The sequence below is a fragment of the Mesoplodon densirostris genome, chromosome 10, assembly GCF_025265405.1.
Source record: "Mesoplodon densirostris isolate mMesDen1 chromosome 10, mMesDen1 primary haplotype, whole genome shotgun sequence".
NCBI classification, from domain to species: domain Eukaryota; kingdom Metazoa; phylum Chordata; class Mammalia; order Artiodactyla; family Ziphiidae; genus Mesoplodon; species Mesoplodon densirostris.
In genome coordinates, this window is record NC_082670.1 from 37,215,220 (window position 1) to 37,242,536 (window position 27,317).

Here is a 27,317-nt window from a genome sequence, read left to right on the forward strand (position 1 = left end):
GGTGGTCGTGTGGTGGTCCCACGGGAGTGCGGAGTTAATCCATCTTCAAGAGGCTGCAAGTCTGGCGAGGTGTGGCAGAGCCAGTGGGCAGCCGGAGCCACGGTAATGACCAGACAGACTTACGGTGAGTGGCCAGTAAATCAGGCGGGGTTTGCAGGAGCGGCAAACACAGACCTACCCCCCCACCCCCACCCCCACCGCCCCCGAGCACAGCCCTCTACTCCCAGCACAGGGGCCAGGAGGGCTGGGAGTGGGAGGCTGGAGTAAGGCTGAGTAGGGCAACCAAAAGGATGAAGGGGCTTGGGAGCCGAGATCACACCAAGTAAGTAAAAGCAAGGAAAGGAGTTGCCCCGGGAGCTAAAGTAAGGCTGTGAAACATTAAGGAAGGAATCTGGGGGCCCAGGTGAAGGAGCTAAGCACATAGGCAGTGGGCTCTAAGGGAGAACCTGCACCGGTGATGGGACTGGTGGAGAAACGCTATCCTAGAGCAGAGAGGGAGAGGCGCCATCAGCACATGCACGGCCTCCAGTGCAGACGCAGAACAGGGGAGGTTGGCGGGGTCAGCGAAACCATCTCTCCCTCCCTTTCTTCCCCATCTAGTGGCACTAATTGGTCTGACGCCTCTGTTATTTTAGTCACACATACTGATCCTGGATTGTCACACTGCCCTGCTGGGCTGTAGGTTCATTCATTCTCTAATCCCTGCTTCTCACAGGAGCCACATAATTTTGACTCTTCCTTGGGCCCCTCTTTGGCAGCAAACAAACAGCAGCCCTGAGCTTGGACAAGGCTCTGATTAAACCCACCCTCTTTTCTCCCCTCGAGTACAGCTTCCTCCCCTTCACCTCCAGCCCAAGCTGTTTCATTCACGCAAGTCCCAGACCACAAAGCACCGAAGGACAAGCCCCAGCACGGAGCCACACAGGCATTAAAAATATGTTTATCTTTAATGATCCAAGATTCTGCAAGACACACTGATACCCAGAATTGGGTGGAAATACAGCATCTCAACGGTGCTGCTGACAGCCTGGGGGATGCTGGCCTGAGACCCCTGAGGTGGAGTCAATTCCAACCTCATGGGGAGCCTCAGTGCCCTCTATCTATCTCCATGGAAACCAGTCTAGCACTGGGATGAGACCCTAGGGAGCCCACAGGAGCATCTCTGAGAGGTATTTCCCATTAAAAACAACCACAGGTTCCCTCCCCCACCCAAAGCTACTGCCCAGCTTCCCCCTCCACCCGCCAAGATAGAGGAAATGGAGTGACCACAAAAGGACAAACAAAAGCAACTGTGCCTCCTGCTGGGGATGAAAAAATGGAGGGGGGAGGGTAGCAAGGTGGCTGGGACAAACGGGCGTGCCATGATTGCCGGAGGACTGGGTGCGACCCAACCCAACAGGACCTCTGTTACAGTGGGGCCACTACTGTTTGGCGCATAGAAAACGGCAGGTCTTCAAGGCTGCTTCCTCCCCTTCTAGAGCTGCCTGAGGTTTGGATCAAAAGGGGTGAGGCCCAGGAAGGCTCTACAACCCCAGGAAGCAGTCACACCTACCACCAGACAATGCTACCTGCATCCTGACGTGGTGTCAGAGATGTGGGGTCCACATGCCTCCCTTCCCGGCCTGCGGGACGGTCAGAGGTTTGGGCTGGGAAGAACTCCAGGGAAGACCAGGAGAGGGTAGGGGGAGGAGACAAGAAAATCTCCAACTTGGCATCAAAACAGAGCAAGTTCAAAGAAACAAAACCTTGATTTATATAGCAGCTGCTCCTGGCCAGCTCTCAACAGTGGGCCTCCTGCCTCTCAGAGTTGGCCCAATAAAAAGTTGGGCAACGCAGGGGCATGGCCGCCCTCAGGGCACTGCGTGGAACTCAGACAAGTGAGTCTACAGGATACGGGAAGGAATGGCAGAGCCGAAGCCCTGCTGCCCTCCGACAGACACATCCTCCACTGGCCCCATGTGCCCTGGGCCCTGACCTCAAACGTGCTGTAGGAGCTGCATCCTTCAGACTGAGTGCCGGCAGGGGAGACAGTTCCCAGGCAGGGCTCCGGGGAGGGAATTCCAAAAAGTGTCCCAGAAGGCCCCAATTGAGCTCTTCAGAGGACGCCACCAACCTCACGGCCAGGCTCAGGGAACGACAGGGCATTCGGCAGGGGTGGGCATCCTCAGGCGCTGTGCGTCTGGATGAAGGAGAGGACGTCCTCCTTGGACAGCTTGTCTGGGTCCTGGGGCTTCTGGGAGTCATGCACACGGATGCCATCCCCCCACTCCCAGAAGAGCCGGCCGTAGTAGCAGATGCTGGGGAGGAGAAGGGAGGTCAGAGGGCTGTACCCACGTGGAGCAGGACCGAGAGAGAGAGAGAGAGAGAGAGAGAGTGTGTGTGTGTGTGTGTGTGTGTGTGCGCGCGTGTGCACTGGGGGCGGGGGGGGGGAGGGCAGGTCTAATGACTCCAATTGAGAGTCTTCCCTCTGGCAGCCAAACGTACCTAGTAGGCCCTGCTCCCTGCCTTCTAGAACCAGCTTTTCTCAACACACAGCTTCTACTGCTGCTAATTGCATCCTACTGGATCCTCTAATTACTGATATTCCTGGTTTATCTGTCTCTGCTGCTCTAATAGAACAGTATTAGTGGGGTGACACACTGGTGTCAGTGGCTAATTACAGGCACATCAGGGCTACTGGCTGCTGTCGAAACCTATGACCAACAATCCGGCAACACACTGGGTCCGAAGGCAAGACTGTGGACCTCAGCATTAGCCCCGGCCAGGGTCGGGCCCTTCACACCCAGGACCCCCAACCATCACAGCCATACCCTCGTGGGGAGCCCCTGCGTGGGCAGCAGTCAGTCTCAGGACCTGGGTGTGCCCCGAGAGGTCAGGCTGGCATTCTAGCAGGAGTACTTGGGGCTGCAGGGGGCAGGCCTGGAAGAAGGCTACTTACTGAAATGGAGCAATGGCGTCTGAAGGGAGGTCAAAGGTAGAGTTCTTGGTTTTCTTGTTGTAGAAGAACTTCCTCTTGAAGCTTTTGCTGAATCCCATAGTCCATGGCTCTGACAGTAGGAAAGGGGGAAGAAGCCCAGAAAGGACACAAAATACCCATGGGGGACAGGTCAGGCCAATGAAGGGCATGCCTGCCTTCACGCCCATTCCTCCACTCCCCTCCCCTCCAAACAGCAGCAGAGAACAGCCTGCGAGGACACAGCCTTCATCACCCGCCCAAAGGGGCTCCAGGAAGATGACTAAGATAATTCTCAACAACTCTCCCCAGTCCCGCCAACCTGCTACCAGGGCAACATCTCCCGGGCCCTGGCAGAGGGAGTAGGAGTCTGTTAGCCAGAGGGCACTAAGGAAAAAGGATTCTACAGGTGATACGAATGGCCCAGCTTGACTTTCTGGATCTGCTGTTGCCCACTGCAAAGGCCCTTCTCCTGCCATGAGGACATCACGTGTGCATATACAAGTTGGGCTCCCCTCTCTGCAGCCCCAGCCCAACCCCCAGGATCCACCAAAGAACAGAAGAGGCTCAGGGAACACAGTCCCCCTCAACATACACCTCAAAGAAATGCGCACCTCAGTAGGGAGCCCTTAGCTCCTGCTCAAGTAGGGTCTGGGCCAGGTGCCCTGGCTGAGGGAGTGGGGTTAGGAAACAGTGGCTCATCACCCACCATTCACTGTCCTGACGATGTAGAGGCCAGTGGGCACAAAGTGCCGGTCGTCCCGCCCTGTATAGCTGAGCTTTGGTGTGCCACTGGAGCCCTTGATGATCTTCATTTCTAACCTTTATTTTCCAGAGTAGGCATGCAAACAGGAAGCGTGAGTGTGTGTGTGTGTGTGAGAGAGAGAGAGAGAGAGAAAGCCCTAACGTTAGTCTCTGGCTAATGTCAAAATCAGCCAACCAACCACAGTACTTTACCTCAGTTCAACATGAGAAACTGAGGCAGAGACTTGAGTTGCACCAGGCCACACAGCAAGTGAGTGAGTGCAGTGGGTTTAGAACTCAGGCTCTGAACTCCCAACTAAGCAATGGAGGCAGGGAAGTGACACATGCCCCTGCTATGTTGCTACTGTTTGTGGGGTGTCAGGGTGACACCGGTAAGGATAAGATGTGACTACGAGTGCCACTGGGTCTTCAGTTCACCACCCATGGCATCAGTGTGGCTACTAAAGAGTTAATTCGGGAGCACTGAGACCCAGCCCAGCTCCAGTGGCCACAGGGGCACACACAGGATGAGACTCTCAGATCTGAGCACCCTGCATACCGCTAAGATTATGAGGAAGCAGTTATGCCCCCTCTAGCCCTCCAGGCTCAATCTCTGTCAGCACCAGGAACTGGGATTTATAGTGTTTCAAGCAGCTTGCTGCTCTGCCCCTAGCAGGGACAATCGCAACTGTTACAGCATCAACAAGCCCGCTGCTATTTCTGCCTGATGCACACACCCCTCGTAACTGTTACAGCATCAGCGAGCCCATATTTCTGCCTGACGCACACCCACCCTGCTCCCCTCCTGACAGTGCTGAATCAGCTCTCAGCTGGGGGGCCCTTGGCTGCAGCTGAGCCATGCAGGCAAAGGAGGTGGGGGGCGGGTAGAGGCAGCCACCAGGGCAACTCACCGCTGTACCCCTAACCCACCTCTACAGAAAAAGAGAACGAATCCTGGACACTGCCATGCCCCCCACCCCAACTCCTCTCAAATCCTGAGCTACCCTGGCTGAGTCACTCACCTGACAAAAATCTTCTCCATCTCCTCCAGCCTGTATACCTCCTTCACCCTGTGGACAGACGGACAGAGAGCTGACAAAGGATTCCTGGTGGGACACTTGTCTGGGCAGCAGCTGGTAGGCAGGAGGCTGTGCCTATCCTCACCTTCTGCCTCAGGCCCTGCACCACCCAACGCACCACGAATGAGGACCCTTAGCCTGTCACTGCCGTCCTCCACAGACAAGCCCTAGGTTTCAGAGCTGCCAAGCATCCCCTGGAGCCTGCCCCAGGGCACCTGGGGAGCACAGCTATGGTTCAGGAAGTCAGGTGGGGGAAAGAGGAAGGTCTGGCAGATGAAGATGTCCCTGTCAGCATTCCCACCCTGGGTTACAGTCACCATCTCTAGAGGCCAGAACACCAAGGGCCAGGCTCTTGCCCAGGTCTGTCTACATGGATTTTAGGCCTTCCTGTAACAGAGTTGCTTCCAAATCGTCCTAATAGGCCTATTACCATTAGGGGTGAGGAGACCCCCCCTACCCAGGATGCAGGGCTCCTGTTTGATGCCCAGCCCTCCACCTCCGGGGGCCCCTGAACACGACTTAGGAACTGCTACTGAGTAAGGTGCCCAGAAGCCAAGCAACCAAACTGTCACAAGCAACAGAGACAGGACCCCTGGAAGCTGCTTCTCAGGACCCGGCAGACAGGACATTTTAAAGCACAAGAAATTACTTTTAGATTTTCAGAAGACTTCTAAAAGTGCATTCCCACTATTGGATTTAATCCTATGTAAATCTGTATTAAAAAGAATAATGAAAATGATTTTGATAAAATGTAAATAGATACCTCAGTCTGTAGTCACATGAAGCCCCAAAGATAATAACCTCAGACCTCAGCCCAGACTGGAAAAGTCTGTTCCATCTGTCTGCTCCCTGACTGTTACCCTCTCAAGGCCTAGAACTTTTACATTACCTAACGTGGCAACAAACCATGGCCGCCTTTCCATGCACCAAGGATCCCATTACCTCAAACCAACCTTTTCTTTTTCATGTTCAAAAACTCCCATTCCCTCAGCACCCTTTTCTTACCTGAAAAAAATGAGAAGGCCGGGATTGATATGCTAATGATACTCAAGCATGAATGTGTGGCTCACAAGGTGTGTTAGTGCTCTGTCTTAAATGAGGATGCCTTAACCCTGAGGAACGAACCTCTCCTGTGGAGGTTGGCCCACTGTGACAGGCAGGATGGGGGATACTCTGGGGCAAAGGAGTCACCTACCCAGCACCCCCAAGCAAATCACTCAATGGCAGTCTGATCTCTAATGCCAGCCTGGCCTGGTCTCCTCCACTGAGCCCTCCCACCCCTCACAGGACAGGGAGGCAGGCACTAGCCAGAAAGAAGCAATGAGAGAGGAGGATCTGGGGGGAGAGATGATCTGCTCACCTGATGGGATTCATGTCAGGCCGACTGGGCTTGGAAACAGCTTTCACAAATTTCTCAGCAAGCTGAATTCTACAATCCAAACAGTCTCTCTCAGAGGCAAGTAAGGGTATCTTTACCAGCACCCGCACCCCCAGGGCATTGTCATGGCACCAGTGAGAGAACACTCCTGAATCTGCAGCAAAACTGCTCCAAGAGGCAGCACTCATGTCTCCCAGGAAGCCCACCCTTGCCCTTCTCGTGATGTCGTCATGAACGCCCTCTCCCCGGCTCTGGACTCTGACCTCTACTTTCAATACATCTTGGTTGGTTTTCCTGAAGTGTAACTTCGGCTGTGTTCAGTCACCTCCACCAGAACTTCAAGCATCATCTTTATTCTGTGCATTGGCTCCTTCACCCCAAACCACAGATACCACAGTGCGCCCACTCAGATGAACCAACTTAGGAGTGACTTCAGCACCATGGCGGTGTAAGATGTCTCTCCTTTTTGTACCCCCCTTTTAAACGACTGATTAGGCATCTATCCACGAACAAAAGTACCTCTGTGGGAGTTTTGGGATCCAGATAAACTGACTTAAGTGGGACCACCAAGAACAGAACACATTCTTCAGAGGAGAAGACCCTCCCTCTTCCCCATAAGGTCACCCTCTTGCTCAACCTTAAAACAAGCATCACCTCTGATCTGAACAGCTGAGGCAAAATGGAGTGTGCTAGTATGTATGAAATCAAGGCCCAAGTCCTGGTAACCGGAAGTGCCAACACCAATTTCTCACCCTGCCCTTGGAACCAGCTAGTGGGTAGAAGAGGGAAACTCTAAGGATGCGATTAAGCAGAGAAAGCCTGGGTGAGGCCCAAGCCACAGAGGCTGCCGCCACAGAGCTGCCCTGGCCCACCCCGGCCCACCTTCCCTCCCCCAGGGCCCAGGTCAGACCGTTGGTTAAAGTGCTGCTCCCGCACGTCGCTGCCATTCAGCACAAGGACATCGAGGATGTGGATGGCACTAATCTTCCGCTGGGCCTTTCCCTAGAAGGACAAGTACACTGCCCACCCTGCCAGGAATTGGCCTGGGGCTCACTCCGCCCACTGTGGCACACTGGCCTCCATTCTACTTATAGCCGGGGGAAGGGAAGGGCTCTAAACACAGGATATTTCTCTCACCTCCCTCCCAGTTGATTCTCAGCACCAGGCTGGCCCATGCTTCTGAGCAGACAGAGGCCTGAGATGATGGGTGATGAGCCCCCTTGAATCTCAAACCCAGTGAGGCTGCCGCCATGGTGCTCCAGCAGGACCTGGCTTCCCACTCTGGCCAACTGTCCCCACTGACTGTTCTGAAAGTTATCTGTATGGCTGTAATACCCAAAGCTCATGGGAAATAACAAGTTGCTTCTTTCCCAAGGAATCCTTGGTCAATAACAATCAGCAGCTAAAAAATATGCAACAGGTTCACCAGGGACTTTGCTACACAGAGATGATCAAGATCTCCTAAACATAAGGAGACTGTGGTCCTTCCTACCTGAATATGCCATGGCTTAGAGCAACTACTCAAGGAGGAGGAACAATTACAAAGCACTCGCCAGGCCCTGGGCCCTGTCAGGCACCACATACACATAACCCAGTTAACTCGGGGCATGGGGGCGAAGGGACAGGCCCAGCTGTTCCCCAGATGGCAGAGCCATACACGTGAGCAGAACCACCTCTAACCTCCCCTTTCAGCTCATGGACAATCTCCACGGAGAGCAGAGTGTCCCGGGGTAGCTCTGTCTTCAGGTCCAGCTTGACCCAGCGGTCTGACTGGCGGCCATCCCATGTGTAGATCTGAGACTTCTATGGGCAGAGAGAAAGGGCCAGGTCAGGCAGACAAAGACATTGAGCGGTGAGAAGCTCAGCTCTCAAAAGGGCTTTTAGTTGGTGGCTACAAGCTGATGGGGCTGGGAAATGCCAGAAGAAAAGGTCTCGGAGAGATTAGTCAGTTACACTTCGTACACTATAATGACAGTGTTGTCCTCCACTGCCTCAGTGGAAGAGGAGAGCTCTGACTCTGTCCCACTGGGAGGGAACAGGCTCAGGGCACCACTCAAGAGGCCTGAGTTCATGATCAGAGGCCCTCAAGAAAGGTCCAGCTTGGTGTATGTCTGAAGTGGGTTTGGTGAAGGGTTCGGAGAGCAGAGCAGAGAGAAAGTAAAAAAAGATAAAGTGTGAGAGGATACAGAGAAAGTTAAGTGAGGAAGAAGAGAGAAAACTGTAAAGACAGCCCAGAGTGGAAGGAAAGAGCAATGAGGACTTAACCCAATTAAGATATAGAACTACCAAGGTTTTCCCTCACCTCATTTTAGACTCCAAAGACAGGGGATGACATGGGATGGTGGTGGTGGTGCAAAGAAATAGCTGCATGGGCTCAAGCCAGCTTAGCCTACTGACCATCCTGCTAGCCTAGGAAGCTCCACATCACAAGAAAGGAGGCAGTGTTCCTCCCTTTAGCGATACATGGAGGTAAATAAGCAAATACATGGATAAATGAAAGATAGAAAGAATGAATGAATGATGTTTGGCTAACTCAGAGGAAGGAAGGAAGTGAAGTTTCAAGAAATACCTTCCCTGCGGTCAAAGCTCCAGCTCCTTGGTGCCAAGAGAACGTGCACCAAGTGTGGCAGGCAGCTGTCCAGATTCCCATAGACAGACAGCAAGCTTCCAACACCCAAGCTGGGTAGGAAGCCGGCTGCAGACTTACCCCCAGGCCGATGAGGAACTTCTGCTCACTGCCAGACACCATGCAGCGGTAGTCGAGCACTGGGCGGATCTTCTCCAGGGTTTTGGAAGTAAGCAGTGTGGGCTTATAGCTGAAGATGTCGATCTCGGTGCCCTGCAGCCCCGGGTCAGAGAAAACACGGCTGGGTTGGGGGAAGGGACAGGTGCTCAGTACGGGTGCCTGGGGGTGGGGGGTGGGTCAGGGAGTTAGGGCAGGCTTGGGGAGGGGAGGGACAGGAAGCACTTGCTGTCTGAAACATGCCCCCTGCTCTACCTCCACATGCACTAACTGGGATCTAATTCTGTCTGCTTGGAGTGTTCCTTTAGGACCTATTAGGAGAGCCTGGGAAAGGAAAGAACACCAAGTCCCCAGAGTACGGATCGATTTACCAGAGCTATAAGGAAATGTCACCAGAATATAAAAGCCTTCCCTTCAATAAAACTGAAGGCAAAGACTTGCAAGCAGTTGGTTTGAAAGCAGTTAAGTAATCTCTCTACCCAATTCAGAAAAATTTACACGTGCTATTTTTTTTTTGAGGTCATCTTGAACCTCATTCTCCAGTCCCTAACCCTACAAAACCAGCACAATGGCCCATGATCTGGGCCAGATTTAAATAAAGCCCAGGGAAAAGCTGGAAGTCAGGTGGTAGGAAAACATAGGGCAGAAGAATTCTGAGGACCACTCACCAGAAACAGAACAGGGAGCCTAAGTTTAGGCCAGATCCACTGTGAGCTCTCCTGGCAGCCCCTCCTGGCCCTCTGACCAGCTCCCCAGCCTAAGATCATCCCATACTTCATGTTTCCCCTGCAGGCACACTCACAGGACCCTAAACTTGCCAGGGAGTGAGAGCCAGCACCACCCTTTGGGCAGCAGGAATGCTGAACAGAACACATCTAGGGCCAAGAATCTTCAGGCAGCCTGATGGGCTCCCAGGGAACTCAACACCCTACACCAAAATTTCCCATCTGTGGTGGCCTCAGCCCAGCCCCTGGGAACCCATGTGGTACCTGCACAAGCCCTCTGGAGGCCAGGCATCTGGGGGTCTCAGTGATACTACATCTAATTAGGCCTCTCTAACTTTTTATCTTCACCAGATACCAAGCTTACCTGGATTAGCTCGAAGAACTTAGATTTTGGGTCTGTGGAAGAAGGAGCAACTCTAGCCTGGTCTGGGATCTAAAACAAGACAGCAAAGAGCTTTGGTTTTCAAACACACTTTTGACCAAGGCTGTGTGTGAGTCTACGCAGGCAAGGGCATAGGCTCAGGCTGGGCAAGAGGAAATGGCATACAACAAAGGAAGCTGGGGTGGGGTGGGAAGTGGAGTTGGCTAATTCAGTCACTGCTCCCTTTCAGGCCCTGTGGTAGCACACCCCAAAGGCCACTTACCTTTCTCTGGGGCTCTCTGTGGTCAGTGTTGCTACCAGCAGGAAAATGAGGCCTGTTTACCCACCACCCTTGTCCATGCTAACCAGCCTGCAGGGCTAAACGAGCAGTGAAAGGGCCAAGGAGGTTACTCCCAACCATGCTGAGACATCCAATTCTGGAGTGCTGTGAGGGTAGGCAGACCTCTTCACTGGGGCGGGGGCGGGGAACCCTAAGGTGACCGGGTAGGGAGTCAGTCCCATTCTTCTTTAAAGTTTCCCTGCCCTGGAGCAAAAATGGGCTGGGGAGACACTCACCCCCCAAAGCCGGAGGCACTCTTTCCGGATCTCTGCCTGCCGAGGCTCACTCAGTGTCCTGGGAAAATGAAGCCGGTAAATGACTAATACCTCAAAGACATACAAGGAGTGTGCCTCCTGCGCACCCATCAGAACCTCAGAGAGAGGACGTCCGTGTGTACATGCACATACGAGGCCAAGCTGCCATTACCCAGAGTGCTTATAAGACTCCCATGCCTCTGCCTCTTGGAGACGGGAGCTCAGATGTACACAAAATGAGATGACCTCCTTGTCCCACCACAAAGGGAAGGGAGGAGACCACCCTCCTGACCACCCTGGATGTCAGGGTCCCCACACACCCTTCTTCCAATTACCCATCGGCACATGCTGGCTTCTCTGACAAAGGCCACATTGAGTCCATCCCGGTGGATGTCACCACGTCCCAGAAAGCTGAATTAACTTATGCTCACCCCCTACCAGAGGTTATCCTTGACCAGTCCTACATCTCCTCTTTTGATCACTCTTTACTCTGTGTCCCCTGAACATTAGATGTTCTACGCGTGCTATGCCATTCTACATCCTCTGATGCACTGTTAACAACTTTCCTGTATCCTTTTCCTGGGTTACTCTTGTCTGTCCAAAGACAACATAATCTTTGAGGGCAAGGTTCATGCCATATGCTTCTTTGGCATCCTTCACAGACTACAGCAAAGTATGAGATTAAAAAAGTAGGTATTTTTAAATGTTTGTGTAAATGAAATAAACAAGAGAGCTCAGGAGGAGGAACAAAACTTAAAGATCTTCCCTTGAAATAGGTGAATTCTGGAAAGGGGCAACACTCACGTGTCTTGAACAAAGGCATGGATTTTGGCCAGAGCTTTGATCTGCAGACTACAATGGCTAGAAGAAAAAAAATGATTTTATCTCAGAAGGATTACCAAAAAAGACAGCCAATAGACATCAGGACAGAGAAGTTTAGCCAGAGCAATGGCCATCTATGTTTGAGGGAGGGGCTAGAGAGTCAAAAGAGAAACCCCTCGACCATACCCTTAAGGTACCTGATGAAGGCTTAGGGTAAAGCAGAAGAACTGAGTCAAACCTTCCAGACACTCAGATCCCAAGTCCAGCTAAAAGGAAGGTTCTGATAGCATCCTTAAAAATTTGAAAGCAGTAGTGAATTGATTCTTTTTTTTTTTAAAGAATCTTAGTTTTGCAGGATCTTAGTTCTCCAACCAGGGATCGAAACTGTGCCCCCTGCAGTGGAAGCGTGGAATCCTAACCACTGGACCACCAGGGAATTCTCTGAACTGATTCTAAATAAAGCAACAACAGAGTGCAGACCCAGTTCAACTACACACTAAACTGACTTACCTGCACTAACAGCTGCCCTTTCTACTTTAGGCTCCATGACTCTTTGAGACACAACGTCTGGCTTCTAATTTTAAAAGTGAGACGTGATAAAGCAAGAAAATGTGACCCACTGACAAGATGGAAAACAGTCCAATAGAACAAAACCCAGAGGTGATCCAAGTTTTGGAATTATCAGACAGGACCTTTAAAATAATTGTGAAAAACATGTTAAAGGATCTAGTGGAAAAGGTATAACATGAATAAAAGATGGAGAATATTGGCAGAGATATAAAAACTGTATTTTGGGGACCTCCCTAATGGTGCAGTGGTTAAGACTCCATGCTCCCAATGCAGGGGGCCTAGGTTCGATCCCTAGCCAAGGAACTAGATCCCACATGCATGCGCAACTAAGAGTTTGCATGCCACAACTCAGGAGCCCGCATGCCGCAACTAGGGAGCCCATGTGCCGCAACTAAGGCGCCCACCTGCCGCAACCAAAGGAGCCCACATGCTGCAACTAAGGAGGCCATGAGCCGCAACTAAGACCCGGCACAACCAAATAAATTAATTAAAATAAATAAATAAATAAATAATAAAAACTGAATTTTTAAAAAGCAAAAACTCTAGAAATGAAAAATATGATATTAGCAATAAATGTTTTTTTACTTATTTAATTTACTGACATATAGTTGATTTACAATATTATGTTAGTTGCAGGTATACAACATAGTGATTCAAAATTTTAATATATTACACTCTATTTAAAGTTATAAAATATTGGCTATATATCCTTGTAGCTTATATATATATATATTTTTAAACATTTATTTATTTATTTATTTATGGCTGTGTTGGGTCTTCGTTTCTGTGTGAGGGCTTTCTCTAGTAGCAGCAAGCGGGGGCCACTCTTCATCGCAGTGAGCAGGCCTCTCACTATTGCGGCCTCTCTTGTTGCGGAGCACAGGCTTCAGACGCACAGGCTCAGTAGTTGTGGCGCACGGACCTAGTTGCTCCGCGGCATGTGGGATCTTCCCAGACCAGGGCTCGAACCCGTGTCCCCTGCATTGGCAGGCAGATTCTCAACCACTGCGCCACCAGGGAAGCCCCATAGCTTATATATTTTACACATAGTAGTTTGTACCTGTTAATCCCCTACCCCTATCTTGCCCCTCCCCTCCTCCCTCTCCCCACTGGCAATCACTAGTTTGTTCTCTAAATCTGTGAGTCTGTTTCTGTTTTATTATTCATTCATTTATTTTTTAGATTCCACATATAAGTGATAACATACAGTATTTGTCTTTCTCTGTCTGACTGATTTCACTAAGGTCCATCACTCTAGGTCCATCCGTATTATTGCAAATGGCAGAATTTCATTCTTTTTATGACTGAGTAATAAATATTCCATTGTGTGTGTATCTATATATCTATATATCTATATCTATATATATATCTCACATCTTCTTTATCCATTCAGCTGTTGATGGACACTTAGGTTGCTTCCATATCTTGGCTGTTATAAATAATGCTGCTATGAACAGTGGGATGCAGTCTTTTCAAATTAGTGTTTGTTTTCTCTGTATAAATATCCAGGAGTGGTACTGCTAGATCACATGTTGGATCAGTTTTTTGAGGAACCTCCACACTGTTTTCCACAGTAGCTGCACCAATTTACATTCTCACCAACAGTGTAGTAGGGTTTCCTTTTCTCCACATCCTCACCAACATTTGTTGTTTGATGATGGCCATTCTGACAAGTGCAAGGTGATCTCATTTGATTTGCATTTCTCTGATTATTAGTGATACTGAGCACCTTTTCATATGCCTGTTGGCCATCTGTATGTCTTCCTTGGGAAAATGTCTATTCAGGTCTTCTGCCCATTTTTTTTAATTGGATGGTTTGTTTTTATTGATATTTGAATTATATGAACTGTTTCCATATTTTGGATATTAACCTTTTATCAGTCATATTGTTTGCAAATATTTTCTCCCATTCAGTAGGTGGTCTTTTCATTTTTTTGGTTTCCTTTGCTGTGCAAAAGCTTTTAAGTTTGGTGGAATTTCTTTATTTTTGTTTCCTTTGCCTTAGGACCTGATCCCCCCCAAATTTCTATACTTTATGTCAAAGAGTGTTCTGCCCTTGTTTTCTTCTAGTTTTATGGTTTCTGGTATTACATGAGTCTTTAATCCATTTTGAGTCTATTTTTGTACATGGTGTGAGAAAATGTTCTAATTTCATTCTCTTACATGTAGCTGACCAGTTTTCCCAGCACCACTTATTGAAGAGACTGTCTTTTCTCCATTGTATATTCTTGCTTTGTCATAGATTAACCGACAAAATATAAAATGCCTCAAATTCTAAATTCAATGAAAATATCCTTCGAAAGAGAAATAAATGTATTTTCAAAAGACAAAAGCTGAAGGAATTACTCACTCTCCAACAGACTTGCACTAAAAAAGTAATTCTAAAATAAATTCTTTAGGCTTAAGGGAAATATCCCATTTATGTATATACCACATTTTCTTTATCCATTCATCTGTCAATGGACATTTAGGTTGTTTCCAAATCTTGGTTATTGTGAATAATGCTGCAGTGAACATTGGTGGGGGGGAGGGGGGGCTCATATCTTTTTGTGATCCTAATTTCAGTTCTTTTGGATAAATACTCAGAAGTAGAATTGCTGGATCTTATGGTAGTTCTGTTTTTTTCTTTATTGCACCGACTAGTTCCTCCAGTATAATATTGAATTGAAGGGTGAAAACAGACATCTTTGCCTTATTCTTGATTTTAAGTATAAAGTATTTAACCACTAAGTATGATGTTAGCTGTAGGTAGGTTTTCTGTAGATGTCCTTTACCAGATTGTTTTCTTCTATTCCTAGTTTGCTGAGAGTTTTTAATCATGAATCGATGTTTAATTTTGTCAAATAGTCTTTTTGTATCTATAAAAATTATTATATTATTTTTCTTCTTTATTCCTTTAATACAATGAAGTACAATGAATGATTTTCAAAAGGTATACAGATCTTGCATTTTTAGATAAACTCCAGTTGGTCACGAGTATCACTTATATATATTGCTAAATTTGATTTACTAACATTTTATTAAGGATTTTTATGTCTACGTTCATGAGGGGTATTAATTTATAAATCTGTAGTCTTTTGAAGTTTTTGTCTTGTTTAAATATCTATATATTTAAATGCTATAAATTTCCCTTTATTAATCCCTTTTTAATTCCTTTAAATATATATATATAAAGGAATATATATATTTATCTAGTCATCTGTCAATGGACATTAAAAGGCATATAAATTGGAAAGGAAAGCATACAATTATTTATTTGCAGAAGACATGGTTATATATGTAAAAAATCTTAATGAATCTACCAAACTACTAGAACTAAAAAGTAAATTAAGCATTCACACAAAATATGTAGTCAATATACAAAAATCAATTGTATTTCCATATACTAGCAATGAACAATTAGAAAAGGAAATTTTTAAAACACAATTTACAATAGCATCCAAACCCATAAAATTCTTAGAAATAAATTTAACAAAAGATGTATAACACCTCTATACTGAAAACTATAAAACTGCTGAGAAACATTAAAGAACCTAAATAAATGGTTACTTTTTGGTTCATGTATGGGGAGATTCAATATTGTTAAGCTGTCAATTCTCCCCCAAATTGACCTATAAATTTAATGTAATCTCCATCAAAAATCCAGCAGGCCTACTGTAGAAATTGAAAAGATGATTCTAAAATTTATATGGAAATGCAAAACAAAACAAAAAGAACACCTGGACTAGCTAATACAATCTTGAAAAAGAAGAACAAAGATTGAGAACATACACTATCTGATCTCAAGATGACTTTTTTCAAGGTATAGACATCAAGAAACATAACAAAGGACAGACAAGCAGATTAATGGAAACAAGAGTGCCCTGGGGCTTCCCTGGTGGCGCAGTGGTTGAGAGTCCACCTGCCGATGCAGGGGACACGGGTTCATGCCCCGGTCCAGGAAGATCCCACATGCCGTGGAGCGACTGGGCCCGTGAGCCATGGCTGCTGAGCCTGCGCGTCCGGAGCCTGTGCTCCGCAACGGGAGAGGCCACAACAGTGAGACGCCCGTGTACCGCAAAAACAAACAAATAAACAAACAAACAAAAAAAAAACAGAGTGCCCTGGATAAAATCACACATATACAGTCAAATAATTTTCAACAAGGGTGCCAAAGCAATTAAGTGGGAAAAGGAATAGTATTTTCAACAAATGGTGCTAGAACTGGATATCTATATGGAAAAAAAGAACTTCGACCACTACATCATACCATATACAAAAATTAATTTCAGATGGATTATGGACCTAAACATATAAGCTAAAATTATAAAACTTCTAGATGAAAGCAGGAGAATACTTTCATGACTTCAGTATAAGTGAAAAATTTTTAGAGAAAACAAAAATCACCAACAAAAAGAAAAAACTGATAAACTGGATTTCAGCAGCAAAATTTAAAACTTCTAGGCAGGGCTTCCCTGGTGGCGCAGTGGTTGAGAGTCCGCCTGCCGATGCAGGGGACACGGGTTCGTGCCCCGGTCTGGGAAGATCCCGCATGCCACGGAGCGGCTGGGCCCATGAGCCATGGCCGCTGAGCCTGCGCATCCGGAGCCTGTGCTCCGCAACGGGAGAGGCCACAACAGTGAGAGGCCCGCGTACGGAAAAAAAAAAAAAAAAAAAAAAAAAAAAAAAAACTTCTAGGCAATTCAATTGAAAAGAAGTAAAATTATCTCAGTTCGCAGATGACAGACCTTTTATGCAAAACACCCTGAAGATTCCATGATAAACTGTTATAATAATCAAATTTCAGCCAACTTGCAGGATACAAAATCAACAGACAAAAATCAGTCACATCTCTATACACTAACAATGAACAATCTGAAAATGAAATTAACAACTCTATCTACAATAGCATCAAAAACAATAAAATACTGAGGAATAAATTAAATCAAGGAAGTGAAATACGTACACTGAAAGCTACATAACGCTGCTGAATGAAATGAAAAGAGACATAAATAAATAAATGGAAGGGCATGCTGTGTTCATGGATTGGAAGATTATTGTTAACATGACAATAATACCCAAAGCAATCTACAGATTCAGTACAATCCCTACCAAAATCCCAATGGCAGTTTCTGCAGAAATAGAAAAATCCATCCTAGAAATCATATGGAAACTCAGAGGACCCCAAATAGCCAAAACAATACTGCAAATGAAGAACAAAGCTGGGGACCTCATATATCCTGAATTCAAAAAAACTTACTACAACACAGCAGTAAAACAGTGTGGTACTGGTAACAAGACCAATGGAACAGAATAGAGAGCTCAGAAATAAACCCTCATATATATGATCAAATGATTTTCAACAAGAGTGCCAAAGCATTCCATGGGGAATGGATAGTCTTTTCAACAAATGGTGCTGGGAAAACTGGATATCCACATGCAAAAGAATAAAGTTAGACTCTTACTTTACACCATCTATAAAAATCAATTCAAAATGGATCAAAGGCCTAAACATAAGAGCTAAAACTATGAAACTCTCAGAAGAAAACAGGGAAAAGCTTCATGACACTGGATTTAGGAATGGACTTGAAGCATAGGCAATAAAAGAAAAAAACAGATAAAATGGACTTCATCAAAATTTAAAACTTCTGTGCATCAAAGGACACAATCAATATAGTAAAAAATCAACCCACAGAATGAGAAAAAATATTTTCAAATCATATATCTGATTAACAGATTAATACCCAGAATGTATAAAGAACTCCTATAACTCAACAACAAAAATCAAACAAACCAATTTAAAAATGGGCAGGGCTTCCCTGGTGGCGCAGTGGTTAAGAATCCGCCTGCCAGGGCTTCCCTGGTGGCACAGTGGTTTAGAGTCCACCTGCCGATGCAGGGGACACGGGTTCGTGCCCCGGTCCTGCAAGATCCCACATGCCGTGGAGCAGCTGGGCCCGTGAGCTATGGCCACTGAGCCTGCGCGTCCAGAGCCTGTGCTCCACAATGGGAGAGGCCACAACAGTGAGAGGCCCGTGTACCACACACACACAAAAAAAGAATCTGCCTGCCAATGCAGGGGACACGGGTTCGATCCCTGGCCTGGGAAGATCCCACATGCTGCAGAGCAACTAAGCCTGTGTACCACAACTACTGAGACCACGTGCCATAACTACTGAAGCCCACACACCTAGAGCCTGTGCTCCACAACAAGAGAAGCCACTACAATGAGAAGCCCATGCACCACAACAAAGAGTAGCCCCCGCTCACTGCAGCTAGAGAAAGCCCACACACAGCAACAAAGACCCAACACAGCCAAAAATAAATAAATACAATAAATTTATTAAAAAAAGAAAAAAAAATGGGCAAAGGGAGGTGTGGCCACGACGGCAGAGTAGGAAGACCCTGAGTTCACCTCTTCACATGGGACACCAAAATTACAATTATTTAGAGAGCAACTGGCTATGAGAACAACCTGGAGACTACCAGAAGAGATTTGCTAGATATAAAGAAGAAACCACAATGAGGTGGGTAGGAGGGGTAGAGATGTGGTATAGTCAAAACCCACACCCTTGGGTAGGTAACTCACAAATGGAAGGATAATCACAACTGCCCAGGTTCTCCCCAAGGACTGAGGCATCTGAGCCCTGGATTGGATTCCCCAGCCCAGAGGCTTTGCACCAGGAAGATGAGCCCCATAATGTCTGGCTTTGAAGGCCAGCGGGGCTTACTTACAAGAGAGCTGGAGGGCTGCAGGAGACAAGAGACTCCACTCTTAAAGGGCACATGCAAATTCTCACATACTCCCAAGTCCCAGCACTCAGGCAGTAATTGTAAAGGAGGCTGCATGAGACCCACTTGGTGATCTTGGAGAGTCTCCCAGAGAGACAGGAGGCCACTGGGACTCCTCCTGGGGACACAGATGCTAGCAACAGCCATTTTGGGGGAGCTTATTCTACCATGAGGACAGTGGTGTGTGCAAGTGCCATTTTGGTGTCCTCCCTCTACCTATTAGTGCTGGGGGCTTGCCCACCCACCAACAGGCTAGCACCAATCCTGAGACCGCCCCCCCAGCCCCTTTTGACAGCTGCCCTAGGACTCAGCCCCATCCACAAGCAGCCAGCACCAGCCCCTGGTCCCCCAGGGCCCCACAGCCACCACCCCAGGATCAGGCCCCACCCACCAGAGGGTCAGCACCAGCCCCAGGACCCTCCTGGGACAGGCAGTCAGCCACAATGGGACCCAGCCCCGCCCACTAGCGAGCTGGTAACTACCACACAAGGTAGGGCCTGGCGGCCAACTGGGTCAGGGGCCAGCCCCACCTAACAGCACACCCACAATAGTCAACCCTGCCACAACCGAAGGGCCCATGCAGCCCATAGCCCTAGAGCCCATACCTCTGGTAACCAGAGAGGAGTGTGTTGCTGGGCCCCATACGACATCTCCTATATAAGTCCACTTCTCCTAGGCTAGGAAATGTAACCAACCTACCTAATACATAGAAATAAACAGAAACAGAGAATCAGGCAAAGTGAGGAATATATCCCAAATGAAGACATAAGACAAAACCCCAGAAGAATTAAGCGAGGTGGAGATAAGCAATCTACTCAATCAAGGGTTCAAGGTAATAATCATAAGGAAGCTTAATGAACTCGGTGAATGGATGAACACAGTAAGAAGTTTAACAAAGAGTTAAAAAATATAAAGAAGAATCAAACAGAGCTGAAGAATCTAATAACTTAAATAAAAAACACACTAGAGGGCTTCCCTGGTGGCGCAGTGGTTGAGAATCTGCCCGCCAATGCAGGGTACACGGGTTCGAGCCCTGGTCTGGGAAGATCCCACTTGCCACGGAGCAACTAGGCCCGTGAGCCACAACTACTGAGCCTGCGCGTCTGGAGCTTGTGCTCCACAACAAGAGAGGCCGCGACATTGAGAGGCCCACGCACCGCGATGAAGAGTGGCCCCCGCTCGCCGCAGCTAGAGAAAGCCCACGCACAGAAACGAAGACCCAACACAGCCATAAATAAATAAATAAATAAATAAAATTTTTTTAAAAATGACCTCCTTAATGGGTTTAAATAAACTGTTTAAAAAATAAAAACACACTAGAAGGAATCAGCAGTGGATTTGATGATACAGAGAAATAGATAAGTGAACTGGAAGACAGAATAGTATAAATCGCCTAAGCTGAAAAGAAAAAAGAATTTTAAAAAATGAGGACAGGGTTTCCCTGGTGGCGCAGTGGTTGGGAGTCCGCCTGCGGATGCAGGGGACGCCGGTTCGTGCCCCGGTCTGGGAGGATCCCATATGCCATGGAGTGGCTGGGCCCGTGAGCCATGGCCGCTGGGCCTACACGTCCGGAGCCTGTGCTCTGCAATGGGAGAGGCCACAGCAGTGAGAGGCCCGCGTACCGCAAAAAAAAAAAAAAAAAAAAAAATGAGGACAGTTTAAGAGAACTTTGGGACAACATCAATCATACTAACATCTGCATTATGGAGGTCCCAGAAGCAAAAGAGAGAAATGGGGGCAGAGAACTTATTTGAGGAGAAAATAGCTCAAAAATTCCCTAACCTAGGAAAGAAAACAGACATCCAGGAAACACAGAAGTCCAGGCAACACAGAGAGTCCCAAACAAGATGAACCCAAAGAGGTCAACACCAAGACACACTATAATTAAATGGCAAAAATTAAAAGATAAAGACAGAATCTTAAAAGCTGCAAGAGAAGGGCAACTAGTTACATACATGGGAACTCCCATAAGACTGTCAGCTGACTTTTCAACAGAAAATTTGCAGACCAGAAGGGAGTGGCATAATATATTCAAAGTGATGAAAGGGAAAAAAAATCTACAACCAAGAATACTCTACCTTCCAAGAACATCATTCAGACTTGAAGGAGAGATAAAGATTTTCATAAACAAGCAAAAGCTGAGAGAGTTCAACACTAAACCAGCTTTACAATAAATGTTTAAAGGGACTTCTCAAAGCAGAAAAGGCCACAACCATAAATACAAAAATTAAAAAAGGAAAAATCCCATTGATAAAGGCAGATATACAGTAAAGTTAGCAAATCAGCCACTTATAAAGCTATTAGGAAGGGTTAAAGACAAAAATAGTAAAATAATTTATATCCAAAATAAGTAGTTAAGGGACACACAAACAGAAGTACATAAAATATGATGCCAAAAATGTTAAACGTGGGAGGGGGAAGAGGGAAGTACAAATGCAAGGTGTTTAGAATGATTCAAACTTAAGAGATCATCAACTTAATAATCACGTACATATATATAGTTATGTATTAACCTGACAGTAACCACAAACCAAAACCTTTTATAAATACACACACAAATGAGAAAGGAATCCAAACATAACACTAAAGACATTCATCAAATCACAAGATAAGAGAGCAAAAGAAAAAGAAAGGAGCCAAAAAGAATGCAAAAACAACCAGAAAACAGTGAACAAAATGGCAATAAGTACATACCTATCAATAATTACTTTAAATGCAAATGAACTAAATGCTCCAATCAAAAGACATGCAGTGGCTGAATGGATTAAAAAACAAGACCCACATATATGCTTCCTGTAAGACTCACTTCAGATCTAAAGACACACAGAGACTGAACGTGAGGGGATGGAAAAGATACTCCATGCAAATGGAAACTAAAAGAAAGCTGGGGTAGCTATACCCGTATCAGACAAAATAGACTCTAAAACAAAACTGTAACAAGAGACAGAGAAGAACATTATACTATGATAAAGGGATCAATCCAACAAGAAGATATAATAATTATAAATATATAGGCATACAACATAGGAGCACCTAAATACATACAGCAAATATTAACAAACATAAAGGGAGATATTGACAGTAACACAGTAACAGTAGGGGACTTTAGCACCCCACTTACATCAATGGACAGATCATCCAGAAAGAAAATCAATAAGGAAACACTGGCCTTATATAACACATTAGACCAGATTGACTCAATAGATATATACATAGAACATTCCATCCAAAAGCAGTAGAATACACATTATTTTCAAGTACACGTGAAACATTCTCAGGATGGATCACATGCTAGGCCACAAACCAAGTCTCCATAAATTTATAAAGACTGAAATCATACCAAGCATTGTTTCCAACCACAAGGTATGAAACTGGAAATCAAGTACAAGAAAAAAACTGCAAAAAACAAACACGTGGAGGCTAAACAGTATGCTACTAAACAACTAATGGGTCACTGAAGATATCGAAGAGGAAATAAAAAAATACCTAAAGTCAAATGAAAATGGAAACACAATGATCCAAAAACCTATGGGACAGTTCTAAGGGAGAAATTTATAGCAATACAAGCCTACCTCAGGAAATAAGAAAAATATCAAATAATCTAACTGTACACCTCCTTTATGAACTAGAGAAAGAAAAAGAAACAAAACCCAAAGTTAGTAGAAGGAAAGAAATAAAGATCAGAGCAGAAAGAAATGAAATAGAGGCTGAAGAAAACAATAGAAAAGATCAATGAAACTAAAAGCTGGTTCTTTGAAAAGATAAACAAAATTGATAAACTTTTAGCCAAATTCATCAAGAAAAAAAGAGAGAGGGCCGAGATAAATAAAATCAGAATGAAAGAGAAGTCACAATCGACACCACAGAAATACAAAGGAAATTTTAAAATTACTACAATTATATTGACAACCTAGGAAAAATGGATAAATTCCTAGAAATATACAATCTCTTAAGACTGAATTAAGAAGAAATAGAATCCGTTGAATGAATGGATAAAGAAAATGTGGTGTATATATATATATATATATACACACATATATATATAATGGAATACTACTCAGCCATTAAAAAGAATGAAATAATGCCATTTGCAGCAACACGGATGGACCTAGAGATTATCATATTAAGTGAAGTAAGTCAGAAAGAGAAAGACAAATGCCATATGATATTACTTATATGTGGAATCTAAAATACGACACAAATGAACATATCTATGAAACACAAACTGACTCACAGACATAGAGAACAGACTTGTGGTTGCCAGGGGGGAGTGCGGAGGGAGAGAGAAGGATTGGGAGTTTGCGATTAGCAGGTGCAAACTATTATATATAGGATGGATAAACAACAAGGTTCTACTGTATAGCACACAGAAATATATTCAATATCCTATGATAAACCATAATGGAAAAGAATATAAAAGAGTATATATATGTGTAACTGAGTCACTTTACTGTATAGCAGAAATTAAACATAACACTGTAAATCAACTATACTTCAATAAAATTTTTTTAAAAAGAAGAAATAGAAAATATGAACAGAGTGATTACCAATGATAAAACTGAATCAGTAAAAACAAACAAAAAACATCCCAACAAACAAAAGTCCAGGACCAGACAGCTTCACAGGTGAATTCTAACAAACATTTAAAGAAGAGTTAATACCTCTTTCTCGAACTACTCTAAAAAACTGAAGAGAAAGGAATGCTTCTGAACTCATTCTACTAGGCTAGCATCACCCTGCTACCAAAACCAAAGACACCATAAAAAAAGAAAATTACAGGCTAAATATCAATTATAAACACAGATGTAAAAATTCTCAACAAAATATTAGCAAACTGAACTCAACAATTTTTTTAAAAGATTAAGACTGGGGCTTCCCTGGTGGCGCAGTGGTTGAGAATCTGCCTGCTAATGCAGGGGACAGGGGTTCAAGCCCTGGTCTGGGAGGATCCCACAGGCCGCGGAGCAACTGGGCCCGTGAGCCACAACTACTGAGCCTGCGTGTCTGGAGCCTGTGCTCCGCAACAAGAGAGGCCACGATAGTGAGAGGCCCGCACACTGCGATGAAGAGTGGCCCCCGCTTGCCACAACTAGAGAAAGCCCTCACACAGAAACGAAGACCCAACACAGCAAAAATAAATTAATTAATTAATAAACTCCTACCTCCAACATCTTAAAAAAAAAAAAGATTAAGACCATGATCAAATGGAATTTATCCCAGGGGTGCAAGGATGGTTCAATATCTGCAAATCTATCAACATAATACACCACATCAACAAACTGAATAAAAATCGTATGATCATCTCCATAGATACAGAAAAAGTTTTTGACAAAACTCAACATCCATTTATGATGAAAAAAACTCTCAACAAAGTTGGTAGAGAGAACATATCTCAACATAATAAAGGCCATAGATGACAAACCTACAGCCGACATCATACCCAACAGTGAAAAGCTGTAAATCTTTCCTCTCAGATCAGGAACAAGACAAGAGTGCCCACTCTCGCCACTTTTACTCAACATCATCGTATTGGAAGTCCTAGCCACAGCAGTCACACAAGAAAAAGAAATAAAAGGTATCCAAACTGGACAGGAAGAAGTAAAATTGTTACTGTTTGCAGATGACATGATACTATATACAGAAAATCCTACAGATGCCACCAAAATGTTATTAGAATAAATGAACTCAGTAAAGTTGTAGGATACAAAATTAATATTCTGAAATCTGTTGCATTTCTATACACTAACAACAAACTATCAGAAAGAGAAATTAAGAAAACAATACCATTTACAACTGCATCAAAAAGATGAAATACCTACAAATAAATCTAACCAAGGTGGTAAAAAGACGTGTACTCAGAAAACTATAAGACATTGATTCATTCAAGAAACTGAAGATAACAAAACCAAATGAAAAGATATACTTTCCATTTGGATGGAAGAATATTGGATTGGAAGAATGGATTCCAGTGGGTTGGAAGAATATTGTTAAAATGACCATACTACCCAAGGCAATCTACAGAGTCAGTGCAATCCTTATCAAAATACCAATGGCATTTTTCACAGAACTAGAACAAATAATTCTAAAATTTGTGTGAAACCGTAAAAGACCACAAATATCCAAAACAACCTTCAGAAGAAGAACAAAGCTGGAGGTGTCACACTCCCTAATTTCAAACTAGGGAAATAGGGTCAATTAATCTATGACAATGGAGGCAAGAATATACAATGGGGAAAAAACAGCCTCTTCAATGAACAGTGTTGGGAAAACTGGATAGCTACATGCCAAAGAATCAAACTGGCCTACTTTCTCACTCCATACACAAAAATAAACTCAAAATAGATTGAAGATTTAAATATAAGTAAGACTTGAAACCATAAAACTTCCAGAAGAAAACACAGGCAGTATGCATCAGTCTTAGCAATTTTTTTTTTGATATGTCTCCTTAGGCAAGGGAAACAAAAATAAACAAATGGCACTACATCAAAAGCTAAAAGGCTTTTGCACAGCAATGGGAGGGAGATATTTGCAAACAATGTATCTGATAAGGGGTTATAATCCAAAATATATAAAGAACTCATACAACTCAACATCAAAAAAAAAAAAACACCTAGATGAATGGATAAAGAAGATGTGTATATATATACATAATGGAATACACTCAACTATAAAAAAAGAATAATGCCATTTGCAGCAACGTGGATGGACCTAGAGATTATCATACTAAGTAAGTCAAAGACAAATTCATACTATATCACTTATATGTGGAATCTAAAAAAATTATGCATATGTACTTGTTTACAAAACAGACTAACAGAAATAGACTCACAGACACTGAAAACAAATTTACGGTTACCCAAGAGGGAAGAGGAGGGGAGTGATAAATTAGGAGTTTGGGATTATCAAATATAAACTATATAAAATAAATAAACAACAAGGTCCTACTGTATAACACAGGGAACTATATTCAATATCTTATAATAAACTATAATGGAAAAGAATCTGAAAAATACACATGTTATATATATATATATAACTGAATCACTTTGCTGTACACTAGAAACTAACACAACATTGTAAATCAACTATACTTCAATTTAAAAATAAAACACCTGATTAAAAAATGGGCAGAGGATCTGAATAGACATTTTTCTGTGGAAGACATACAGATGGACAACAAACACATGAAAAGATCATCACTAATCATCAAGAAAATGCAAATCAAATCCACAATGAGATATCACCTCCCCATCAGAATAGCTGTTATCAAAAAGACAACAAATAACAAGTGTTGGCGAGGATATGGAGAAAAAGGAACATTCGTGCACTACTGGTAGGAATGTAAATTGGTACAGCCACTATGGAAAGCAGTATGGAGGCTCCTCAAAAAATTAAAAATAGAACTACCATATGATCTAGCAATTCCACTCCTGGCTATTTTTCTGAAGAAAACATAAACGCTAATTCAAAAAGATATATGCACCTCTATGTTCACTGCAGCATTATTTACAATAGCCAATATACAGAAGCAGCCTAAGTGTCCATCAACAGATGAATAAAGAAGATGTGGTATATATACACAAAGGAATATTACTCAGCCATAAAAAAGAATGAAATCTTGCCATTTGCAACAACATGGATGGACCTAGAGAGTATTATGCTAAGTAAAATAAGTCAGAGAAAGATAAATACTGTATGACTTCACTTATGTGGAATCTAAAAAACAAAACAAATGAACAAACAGAACAGAACAGAAATAGACTCATAGATACAGAGAACAAACTGGTGGTTGCCAGAGGGGAGGGGAGTGGGGGGCAATGAGTGAAGTCAGAGAGGGAGATTAAGAGGTACAAACTTCCAGTTATAAAATAAATAAGTCATAAGATGCAATGTACAGCATAGAGAATATAGTCAATAATATAATAACTTTTTATGGTGACAGATGGTAACTAGACTGCGGTGAACATTTTGTAATGTATAAAAATATCAAATCACTATGTTGTACACCTAAAACTAATATGATATTGTAAGTCAATTATACTTCAATAAAAAATAAAATTTTAAAAATAAAAATGGGCAAAAGACTTGAATAGACATTTCTCCAAAGAAGATATACAAACAGCCAATTTGCATATGAAAACATACTCAACATCATTACTCACTAGGGAAATGCAAACCAAAACTACAATGACCAGTTCAGACACAAACAGTTACTTTGCACACCAATATTCATGGCAGTATTACTCTCAATAGCTAAAATGTGGGGAAAACCCAAATGTCCATCAACAGCTGAATGGATAAACAAAATGTGGTATGTACATATAATGAATTATTAATTAGCCTTTAAAAAGGAATGAAATCCTGACACATGCTACAACATGATCAATCTTGAAAACATTATGCTAAGTGAAACAGCCAGACACAAAACGACAATTAGTGTATGAATGCACTTATATGAGGTACCTGCAATAAGCAAATTCATAGAGATAGAAAATAACGGAGGATACCAATGGCTGGGGATAAGGGGAATGGGAGTTACTGTTTCATAGGTAGAGTTTCTGCTTTGGATGGTTAAAA

General features: G+C 44.2%; 1 protein-coding gene across 1 annotated transcript in view; it reads right to left on the reverse strand.

The window, feature by feature from the left end:
- Positions 1-928: 928 nt before the first annotated feature.
- CMTR1 (cap methyltransferase 1) overlaps positions 929-27,317 on the reverse strand; it is a 61,675-nt gene continuing 35,286 nt past the window's right edge. The window contains exons 14-24 of the mRNA XM_060109479.1: positions 11,382-11,438; positions 10,560-10,617; positions 9,987-10,055; positions 8,862-8,993; positions 7,835-7,957; positions 7,065-7,156; positions 6,137-6,205; positions 4,720-4,767; positions 3,663-3,775; positions 2,939-3,047; positions 929-2,297 (exon numbers count right to left, since the gene is read on the reverse strand). Coding sequence (XP_059965462.1) covers positions 2,165-2,297; positions 2,939-3,047; positions 3,663-3,775; positions 4,720-4,767; positions 6,137-6,205; positions 7,065-7,156; positions 7,835-7,957; positions 8,862-8,993; positions 9,987-10,055; positions 10,560-10,617; positions 11,382-11,438 — 1,003 coding nt within the window. The 3' untranslated portion in view covers positions 929-2,164. The remainder of the gene's footprint in view (positions 2,298-2,938; positions 3,048-3,662; positions 3,776-4,719; positions 4,768-6,136; positions 6,206-7,064; positions 7,157-7,834; positions 7,958-8,861; positions 8,994-9,986; positions 10,056-10,559; positions 10,618-11,381; positions 11,439-27,317) is intronic.